The 10,967-nt window shown below is 39.0% G+C and overlaps 2 protein-coding genes across 3 annotated transcripts; one reads left to right on the top strand and one right to left on the bottom strand.

Moving 5' to 3' along the window:
- Positions 1-2,192: 2,192 nt before the first annotated feature.
- LOC135522282 (type-4 ice-structuring protein LS-12-like) lies at positions 2,193-3,931 on the bottom strand. Its single transcript, XM_064948387.1, has 4 exons — positions 3,840-3,931; positions 3,400-3,468; positions 2,992-3,109; positions 2,193-2,652 (listed from the first exon to the last, which is right to left on the bottom strand). The coding sequence occupies exons 2-4, from the start codon at positions 3,443-3,445 to the stop codon at positions 2,412-2,414; spliced, it is 405 nt and encodes a 134-aa protein (XP_064804459.1). The 5' UTR covers positions 3,446-3,468; positions 3,840-3,931; the 3' UTR covers positions 2,193-2,411.
- A 2,283-nt stretch (positions 3,932-6,214) lies between these two features.
- LOC135522281 (RNA-binding protein 8A) lies at positions 6,215-9,993 on the top strand. 2 transcript variants are annotated; one of them, XM_064948386.1, is made up of 6 exons: positions 6,215-6,317; positions 7,177-7,236; positions 7,376-7,453; positions 7,726-7,862; positions 8,997-9,133; positions 9,445-9,993. In XM_064948386.1, the coding sequence occupies exons 1-6, from the start codon at positions 6,257-6,259 to the stop codon at positions 9,491-9,493; spliced, it is 522 nt and encodes a 173-aa protein (XP_064804458.1). In that variant the 5' UTR covers positions 6,215-6,256; the 3' UTR covers positions 9,494-9,993. The 2 variants fall into 2 exon arrangements, with proteins under 2 accessions (XP_064804458.1, XP_064804457.1); XM_064948385.1 differs by having other exon boundaries at positions 6,219-6,323.
- The last annotated feature ends 974 nt before the right edge of the window (positions 9,994-10,967 follow it).

The raw sequence follows: 10,967 nt of genomic DNA, 5'->3' as shown, positions 1-10,967 counted from the left end.
CTCATTCCTTAACTCTTTGTCTCGTTCAGTTTCAGAGATGTTCACCCTTTTCCATTGACTTTTCAAAGCAATGAGAGTATGGAAGGGACTGCAGAGATTTTGGAGAGGGATGTTTTCCATCTTCCCTTGTTGCCAACTGAGAGGACAAAATACAACAGACAGGCAGGCCTACACCAAATTTAAATGAGGTCAATTTTGGTCTGTCAAAACATCAGCAAACTTTCCATCTAAAACTGCAATGAATTTATATTTAGGTTATTATATCAATGATGATGACCTTGAAGCCATAAACGAACATTGCGGATGCACGGACAACACTCTAGTCTAGTGTCTGCTCTGCCTGAAGTGGGATGGATCAGCATCCCAAATGTCCATTCGGGCATGCTGATTGGTTGAAAGGAACAGCCTTTTTTTTGATGACAGCGATGATGAAGAAGAAGAAGGTGGTGGTGGTGATATAGAGAGCAATTGTGATGACGTTTTTTTTTGTAGGCACTAACTCTGCCATGGTTCATTGAACAAAGCCTATGTGAAAATGAATGGAGTTTTTGTAGGGTTTTTGGATAAACACGAAAATAAGGTCTGTGGTAAACACAGGCTTAGGAGATCTTGTACATTTTTGTTCTATGAGATAATCTTCATCAGCTAACATCACTTTTTGTTAATTTTTAAGCATTTATGTAACTTTTAAAAACTTAATGCATTTAAAGACTTTGTAATTCATAAAGTTCATGTTAACTGACTGACACATAGAACAAAACCTATAAGATCTCATAAAACTGTTTTAACCTCAGACCTTATTTTCGCCGTTTATTCCAAAACTCTATTCTTTCCCCATTTATTTTGCCCCTAGTTATGGCTGAACGAACCAGAGGTAAATTATTTCCGGTTTTTAGGACTACAAACGGTCATACTCTGTATGATTAGTGTTTAAGAATGTAATGGTGAGGTCGTGATGATGATAAAGCCTACGAATTGCACTATCAAAATATACTGTATATATTATTATTTTGACCTCCTTCAGTTACGTGGTGGGCTATTCCTCTGAAGTCACTCATGTCAGGCTTCTCGGATGCACAACTGTGCCGCGCGACTTTCAGCTTTGCAGTCTCATTCGACACTGGAGATTTTGGCGCCATCCCTGCGGTCACCACGTCTGCCGTGAGTGCATGGATCGGATCACGGATGATGGTTTCCCGCGACATCAAGGGGCCCTGTCCACAGTGTAAATCAGTTATAGCCTACTAACAATGTAACCGTGACTGTATATTAGTGCATTTTCCTGAGTTTTTGTAACCTTTTCTTTTTCTATGCACTTTGTAGTCCCAGCATGTCCCTATTACCCAGTCAATTCAACAGAGCTACGGTATCATCAAGACAAAGGACAAGCAAAACTATTTCACCATTTTATCTCCTCAATCAGATCAGATTTTCATTGTCATCTTTTGGACATTCTATGCATTAATGAGTGTGTGTAGTTGGCCTAGGCCACAGTCAATGACATTAATGTAACAATCTAAATGGAGCTGATGCTAAACTCCATCCAATTCAAATTACATGTAAAGAATATTAACAACTCGGGCTCATAGACAGGGTTGGGGAGAAACTGATTGCATGTAATCATGTTATCTGATTACAACAAAAGTAGTTCCAGCTAAAATGATATAATCATATTACAGATACATTTGTAAAACTAGATGATTACTCCTTGGATTACTTGCTTGCGAAACATTTTTGTTTGACCCTTTTACTGTTCTCAATGACATTCAATTCAGCCTTGAAAAAAGGCGCAAATTTAGCTTGTTCCACCTGAGCGAGTCTGACCATGAATCAGGGACCACAATGATGACACACCAAATGCGTTTGATGGATCGTTTTTGTCTTCTTATGCCTCTTAAGGGGAAAGTAATACGATTACATTACTGAGTATGGGTAATCCAAAATTACGGATTTTTTTTTTTTTTTACAGGTAACTAGTAACTGTAACGGTTTATGTAACGGATTATATTTAGTAAGTAACCTACCCAACTCTGCTTATAGGCTATATGATAGAGTGGCCCAAAAGTCAGTATATCAAAAACAAATATTGACTTGCATTTCAATAAGCACTTCCCATCAAATTCCACCCAGAAATGTATCTAATTTCAACCCAATAATTTGACTTTGAACCTTCAATAAATTACACAGCAGTACACAGTGCATTCATTTAATCTGCAATGTGCCCATGTGAACCATAGAGAAAACAATCACAGACAAAATGGTCACCTTTCATGCCCTTTATTGGTGATATCAAGAGAAGGAGTGAGGTAGACTTGACGCAGGTGAAACAGTCAGAGGGGAGATGGTTTTTTCTTTCTATGGTCTGGGCTGAACCAAAAGTGAACCCAAGCTATGGGGATGTTACGTTAGCTTTACTGGGGGGGGAGGAGAGCCTTGGTTTGGTCAACCACGGTCTGGAAGAGCTGCTCCATCTGGGCCTGCAAGTCATCAGCCAGAGGCTTGAACTGGGCCTGCAGTTTATCAGCCATGGGACGCACTTGCTTCTCGATGTCACTGACAAAGGATTTCATCTGCTCCTGGATCTTCTCAGCATGCTCCTGGATCTTGTCGGTCAGAGGCGTGATTTGAGTCTTACCCTCCTCCAGGTAACCCCTATGGGTAAAGAAACACACTTAGAGAGACGTTTTCCAACAGCTGTAAGCTCAGCGAGCAAGCTAGCTTTAAAGCCGACTCTATGGTACTGATGTGAAAACAGACATGTTTTAAAGGTAATATCCCTGTCAAGTACAATGTTACGAATAAATCAAATGAATAGTAACAATTTTAATGAGTGATCTATTTAGAATGACTTGATATCTTAAACGTGAAGAGATTCAACTCCATACAGAGTTGATGGTACATATTTTGTTGATCTGCAATAAAATCCCCCCTCAAGAGAAGTATTCTATTATATTAAATTCTATTGGAAGAGTGTTGTGGTCAGTGACGTACTGAGCCTGGCTGATCAGCTCATGAGACTTCACTTTCTCAATGGTGTCCTGGAAGTACTTGGTGAGAGTCTCGATCTCAGCAGGGATGTCACGCTTCACCAGGGAACTGGACTCACAGCCTGTCATACACACACACACACACACACAGAAAACCCACTTAGTTACACACACAGTATTGTGTTCAGTCAGAAAACAAGGATGGATGTAGTTATGATTGAAGAGGTTATAGATGAGCAGAGGAGTAAAAGGCTTGATTTGCAAATACATATTTATCCTCTGAATTACCTTGTTTAGCAGTTATGCGTTACTCAATTACTATTCATGAGTAGTATTAGGTATAAATGCAGATTACAATAGAAAGTCAAAGATTTTTCTTTGTTGCGGAACAATTTGTGTAATGAATTCTTACCAATGGCCAGCACAACAACAAGGGCAGCGACGATAGAGAATTTCATGATTGCTAATGGGCAAGGTGGATCTACAGGAGAGGAGACAAGAGGATTAGGACGACAACAGGAAGTTTCAGATGCAACATTGTACACTACATGGCAATTGACACTCTAAGATAATCTATTCACTTTCAGAAGTTGCACTTATCCTGGTGAAACCAGGTAAATGTGATGAAACTTACCACATTAAGATCTCAGTAGAAATTGGTATCATATTTAACCATGTAGTCATAAATGAAAACTTTACAGTACTTAGATGTATCTCTCTTGAGGCTACTACTAACAAAAATACACACTCAACACTCTGTATACACACAATAAATATGAGGCTACACTTGGAAGCGTTAAACCAATATACTGAGACATTGGGATCAGACAGAGAAAACCATGGAAGACTTACCTTTACTTCTGGGGGTTCTTGGACCTAACGGTACCTTGTGTCTGGGGCCAAGGGGTTTTATAGCTCCTGCTGGAGAAAAGGGGCCTGGCCCAATTCTTATTGGCTACTACATGTAAGGAAGTGAACTGAGGTGGAATGTGCAAATGTGTAGTGTTGGCTGATGAACCTTGATGTGTTGCCTGTCACAATAATGACACAAAGTCCAAATGTGTGTATTGATTGGGTTCGAGATAAAGTACTTGCACCACAGTTAAAACACATAATACTGATTGAATAAAAAAGTTACATTCAATCCAACCTATCCTGTCATCCCTTCATTGTGTAGGCTTAACGCAATCATTAATAGATTACATTTCTTTTCAAGAAATAACTAAAGACGCCCATTTTTTAAAATGATTTGGGTATGCATTTTAGGTTACCCTCGTCTTTTAATTTGGGTTCAACTATACGGCAGTTGGAAGTTGCATCATTTTGTTTTCCCCCCTCATTCATTTGTTTCCAATGTTTTGAGGTTTTATCAACTCGTTTTCTAAATGATTGGCAGAGCTAGCATTTTTATAGAAAAATAACATTGGTTTTGGGGCAGTAACTCCCAACAACACAAATAAGAGAAGCTTGGTATTGTGCATGTTAACCAGGGTTGAGGTCCATTCGAATTGAAGGAAGTAAATTCTCGTCTGGCTGATACAGTAAACTGAAATTACAATTCAATAATTGGAAAAGGGCATCTGTTGTCAATGAGTTCTCAATCATCTGAAAAGGGGATGCTATTTATGTCAAAAGTTTTGGAAATGTTCAATTCAAATAACTTCCTGAATAGCTAGTCTTTATTACACAGCCATGAAACACACATTTCGTAGAAAAACACTGATAGTAACATGACTGATAACGCCTTTTCTACTTTACAGGTCGGACATCCCTTAGAACAGTAATATCTGTCTATCAGCGATTGCCTCACTGCACATTATCACTGTTACAGTTCCAGGCAAAAACAGAGGGCCTCGGATAAACCCATCACATCAGGGGAATGGTAGATGCATTGTTTGTATATGAACTTGCTATTCCTGTGGACATCCATTTCGGTTATAATGTGAAACAAATGGGAATTGCATTGTTTTATGGTTTGGTTTAGGTCAGTTGGAGTCAGCAAAAGAGCAAACATTTCCTGTTCAGTTGATAGATTGAGAACAGAGATATTGGTATGTGCTCCAATAGTCGCATGCTACAGTTTAACGTGGACAACGTCCCGATTTTTCTGTACTGTTGGATTATCTTTCTCTACTGGGTAATCTAAGGTAATGATGACACATATTATCATTCGTACATACAGCAAGAATGATCCTCTTTGATATAAAGATGATCTTAAATGTAACACATTGGAAATACATAAGATATACTGTATATAAATTGCACATTGCATGAATGAATATGATTAGAAAGAACCATCATTAAAAAATGTAATATGACTTCATTCATTATTTTGCATGCATCTCTCCGAGCAATGCAATTATCTCAGGAAATTAGATTGGCTGGACCAGAGATCCCGATATGAAATAGTTCGTTCACATGTGCCCAAGATGTTGACTGAACAATTTGTCATAAATATCACCCTCCTCCAACTCGTGGATAAAGTCGTTTTTGTATTTTCAAGTTCTTTCATTATTTTTCAATCTCTGCATCTTTCTTTGTATGACGTTTATGATTCACTTAAGGGAATGCAATGTTTAGCTAATTCTGCACAGTGCAGGCAAAGAAAAGAGCAGTCACTGCGTAGGCTGATGTGAAAAGATTGTGCTGAGATTGGTAGTTTCAGCAACTTTCTTACAGAAAGGCACAGCCTATTTTGTTGAGGAAGATCTCTCTCTAGGTTATTTTGATTTTTTTGCTGACCTTTTCCCAAGATGTTGTGATGTGTGTTGTGCTGTCCCTGCTCCGGCCTACATGTCAACGCATGATGCTCTTATCCAGAGCGATTTACAGGAGCAATTAGAGTTAAATGCCTTGCTCAAGGGCATATCGACATATTTTTTCAGCTTGTCAGCTCGTTTACTGCTGGCCCAATGATCTTAACTGCATGGCTACCTGACATTTGCATCTATGAAATTCAACTACTAAATATAAACTGACAAATATAAGCTAACTGACAAATAATTCAGTGGGACCAATACATACCCATGCCCATGTATTAATGTATTCATTCAGTTTTCATTATTTCACATTTCTAAATATATATTGGATTCCATTTATATTCTTTCTATGCCGTTTCTGACAACCGGGGTGTATTCATTAGTAGTATTCCGCTGCAAAACGTTTAGCAACAGACGAAACGTTTAGAAATCGGAATCCAACTAATGAATACACACCAGGCAGGGATACTTCCTGGGTATCGTCTACGTTCACGCGCATTAGCTAACAACATGGCTGACGTACTAGATCTTCATGAAGCGGGAGGCGAGGACTTTGCTATGGATGAGGATGGTGATGGTAAAATTTATGAAACAGTAGTTCTGTGGTGTTGTTTTTTGCTTACTATGGACTCGCTAAAAATGCGTATTTTGGAAATTTTCGGCTAACTGAGTGAATAGTATCCGTAAATCGTGGATGCGTGTTGCCTGTTGGGCCTTGCAGCCATTCAAACATGCTAGTTGGCTAATGTATTGTTGGTAATAACTTTTTGAATTGTGCCTAGTTCGTTTAGAAAATATTTGTTAGCCAGCGAATATGTATATTTGCCACCCATCTTACACCAATAACAGAACTGGCATTGTTAAATATGGCGATTAGGTTGTGAACTAACGCGTTAGCAAGCTATCTGGCTAACGTAACTAACACCAAGATAGCTATGTAGACAATACATTTGTTTGGAAACTACGAGGTCAGTGTTAATAACTTGCAAATTACATAATCAGCCTTTCTTGTGTCGACTATTGTAAATTGATGGTGATTAGCATGTGCGCTAACGAACGTTAGAAAGTTAACGCTAGATTTACCTCTAGCTACACCAATCCAAAGATTAACGTATCATAACTACTGTTAATAACGTTAGCTAACACCCTTTCAATTTATGTGACCAATCTACTTTAGCAAACGTTACTACACTAAGCTAGCTAATTAATTTGGGGTCACGGTTTACAAACGTTAGCTATTATTATTACTATTAAACGTTAGCTATTATTATTACTATTAAACGTTAGCTATTATAATGTTTTCTGTATAGTTACTGTAGCTAGCTGTCTTTTACTAACGCGTTAGGCAATTTATTAGTTATACTCTAGGTAAGTCAGTAGTTATCATTTTCAGTTCACTAATGTGTTTCTGTAATGTCTTCATTCCCCAGACAGCATCCACAAGTTAAAAGAGAAGGCAAAGAGGAGAAAGGGTCGAGGTTTTGGTTCAGGTGAGTTACCACTGCAGTTCTGACTCCTAACCTTGCTGTATTCTGCTTCTCCGATTTTTCAATAGTATATGGACAGTGTACGATTGTTTTAGGTGGGATGCATGATGCAATTTCTTCCCTTTGTTCTCTGCTGTGCTAGAGGAGGGAGCAAGGTCCAGAGTGAGAGAGGACTATGATACTGTGGAGCAGGATGGTGATGAGCCAGGTCCTCAGAGATGTAAGTGCCATGATGAACCTAGGGTGCCCACTCATGTATTTGCTCATCAACCTTTTTCACAGGGTTATGCGCTGGTGGAGTATGAGACATACAACGAAGCACTTCTGAATGGGGTGTTTATTTGAAACTGTGGTTTGTACATTGTCCAAGTTTCAAATGCTCATTACAATATGAGTTTAATTTAAATATTGTGTTTATAAGCAGGTGGTATCCCTAGTTAACCATAGAGGCAGTTATTTAACACGGACATGTTTGTCTTTTGATTCTCTCAGCTGTGGAGGGTTGGATCCTTTTTGTGACTGGGGTACATGAAGAGGCCACTGAGGAGGACATCCACGACAAGTTTGCGGAGTTTGGAGAGATCAAGAACCTACATCTGAACCTGGACCGAAGAACAGGTTACCTCAAGGTTAGGCCCAATTCCCATATCTACACAGCACATTTTAAATTAGGATTTGTTTTGACAGGATTCATTTGCCTGGCTAGTATTGTAAGTTTCATATATGTGTAATCTGTTGTGCAATGCTCTTTTAAGCCACAAGATGGCAACAATACACTGGACATGGACAAATGACAATGGGCCTTTTGTGGCTTTACAGCTGAGCAGACATTAAAATTATGCTGTGGTGTAAAATATTTTTTGGGGGTTGTCTCTTTATATTTTTGACAACTTTTATTCCACTACATTCTTAAAGAAAATATGTACTTTTTTACTCCAATTTTTCCTGACACCAAAAAGTATTTGTCACATTTTGGATGCTCAAGCGGGACAGAATTATGGTCCAATTCACGCAGCTATCAATAGTAACGCGTTGTCATCCCTACTGGCTCTGATCTGGGGAACTCACTAAACACAAATACTGCATTTGTAAATGAAGTCTGAGTGTTGGAGTGTGCCCCTGACTGAAAAAAACTAAATAATTGTGCAGCTTGTTTGCTTGGTAAGGAATTTGATGTATAGCATTTACTTTTACCCCATGTATGACAATTGAGTACCTTTTTTTCCCCCCACCACTGTACATTTAAAACAAGATACTTTTTTTACTTGTCATTTTCTATTAAGGTATTTTTACTTTTACCCAGGTATGACAATTAAGTGCTTTTCCACCACTGAAATTAGCATTCCAACAATATCTGTACCATCATTAACTGGTTACTAAGTAGTGTGGTTGGACTATAGCAGGGCAACACTTCCTGTAGCTGCTCATCTCAACGTCAAAGCATCACACGTTCAGGGAATCCAATGGGCTGCTTTAGCATTAGCTACCTAGCACGATGACGCAAAAGCCTGTTTAATTAAGAACTAGCTGCATTTCAATCACACCAATCTGCCATTTTACATTATGGGGTAATTAGGAATACAGTGACACCTACCATGTCTGTATTGCAGTATGGTTTCCTGTGATTTTTAGTCTGGGTTCAGAGGTGCTCGTATTGACCTGCGACAATTACGACAAGAAGGGGAAGCCCTATCATCGTAATATGGCTATTTTTTTGACTTTCATCACTGACTCATGTATTTGCTCATCAACCCTTTTCACAGGGTTATGCGCTGGTGGAGTATGAGACATACAAAGAAGCCCAGGCAGCCATGGAAGGGTTGAATGGCCAGGACATGATGGGCCAGCCTATCAGTGTGGACTGGGGCTTTGTCAGAGGACCACCCAAGAGCAAGAGGAGGTGAGTGTCATAGAGTGAGCAGTATTCTGCTGTGTGGAGGATAATTGTAAGAGTTTGGAACTGCGAGAACACTTTAAACAAGTGGGCAAACCCAGAGCTAAGGGCTTCACTTGGTTATCTCCATTTCACAAGTATAAGATGTGACTCGTTTGGGTCTATATAAAGAGTGGAACAGAATGGGTGCAGTGGCTTAACTTGAATTAAAAAAACAGAAATTACTGATTCAAGTGTAGGTTTACGTGTGTACATTTGTAGTCCTGTGTGTTCTAAATGGTTTTGTTGATTTAAAACCTTTCCTCTGTTCCCCACAGGGGTGGTGGACGTAGACGCAGCAGGAGTCCAGACAGGAGACGACGTTGATTCCCTCACATAGCGTAGCCCCAGTTCCGAGCAAGGGCTGTTGTCATCTACTCTTGAAAGGGTTGTTTTTTTAATTACATTTGTACTTTGTAATAGTGCTAACTTCACTGATGGCTCTATGGTAAATCGGTTTAAATTGCAAATGGTCCTGACAAGTGTGCTTTAGAGACAAAATTATTAGTTGTTCCAGCAAAATGGCAGGGCTGCCGTTTTATTTTATTTTTTCTGAAACAACAAACACCAAATGCACTATGATCAGTGAAACTTTGTTGCTTAAAAAAAAATGTTTTTAAGTAGTGGTATGTGTTTTCTTATGGATCTTTCTATTCTGTTTCAAGGTTTAATTTGGTTGTGTTCTGGGCCCTGTTTCCCAAAAGTTCATTGTTATAACCATAGGATCCTTGGTTTTAATGATGAACATACTCTTTAATGTTTTTGGGAAACTGGGCATTTGTGCAGCTTTTTTTTCTGTATTACTTGGGAATAAAACATTAAGTGTATTGTGTGTGCCGTGGTCATTTATGTTAGCATGGTAAATGTTTTTGGGGAGTGTGTGTGTATACTTATACTGAACAAAAATTTAAATGCAACATGTAAAAGTGTTGGTTTCATGATCTGAATTAAAAGATCCCAGAAAGTGTCCATTTGCACAAAAAGCTTCTCTCAAATGATGTGCACAAATGTTTACATCCCTGTTCGTGGGTGTTTCTCCTTTGCCAAGATAATCCATCCACCTGACAGGTGTGATATATCAAGAAGCTGATTAATCAGCATGATCATTACAGATGCACCTTGTGCTGGGGACAAAGGGCCACTCTGAAATATGCCGTTTTGTCACACAATGTCAAAGGTGTTTCAAGTTGAGGGAGCGTGCAATTGGCGTGCTGACTGCAGGAATATCCACCAGAGCTGTTGCCAGATAATTGAATGATAATTTCTCTGCCATAAGCTCTATCAAATGTCACTTTAGAGAACTTGGCAGTATGTCCAACCGAGCTCAACTGCAGACCACATGTATGGTGTGTTGAGCAGGTTGCTGATGTCAATGTTGTGAACAGAGTGCCCAATGGTGGCGGTAGGGTTATGGTATGGGCAGACATAAGCTACGGACAACAAACAATTCCATTTTATCAAAGGCAATTTGAATGCACAGAAATACCGTAACGAGATCCTGCGGCCTATTGTGAGGCCTATTTTCTTGAAAGGTATCTGACCAACAGATGCATATCTTTATTTCCAGTCATGTGAAATTCATAGACTTGGGCATAATGAATGTTTCAATTGACTGATTTCCTTACACAAACTAAGTCATTGATTGTTGAATTTATATTTATAAATGGTGTTTTGAGCCCTGAATGCTGATTGGCTGACAGCTGTGGTATATCAGACCATATACCACAGGTATGACAAAACATGTATTTTTACTGCTCTAATTACATTGGTAACCAGTTTACAATAGCAATAAGGCACCTTG

Source organism: Oncorhynchus masou, chromosome 30 (genome assembly GCF_036934945.1).
Source record: "Oncorhynchus masou masou isolate Uvic2021 chromosome 30, UVic_Omas_1.1, whole genome shotgun sequence".
NCBI lineage: Eukaryota > Metazoa > Chordata > Actinopteri > Salmoniformes > Salmonidae > Oncorhynchus > Oncorhynchus masou.
This window is presented reverse-complemented; position numbering and strand designations above follow the sequence as displayed.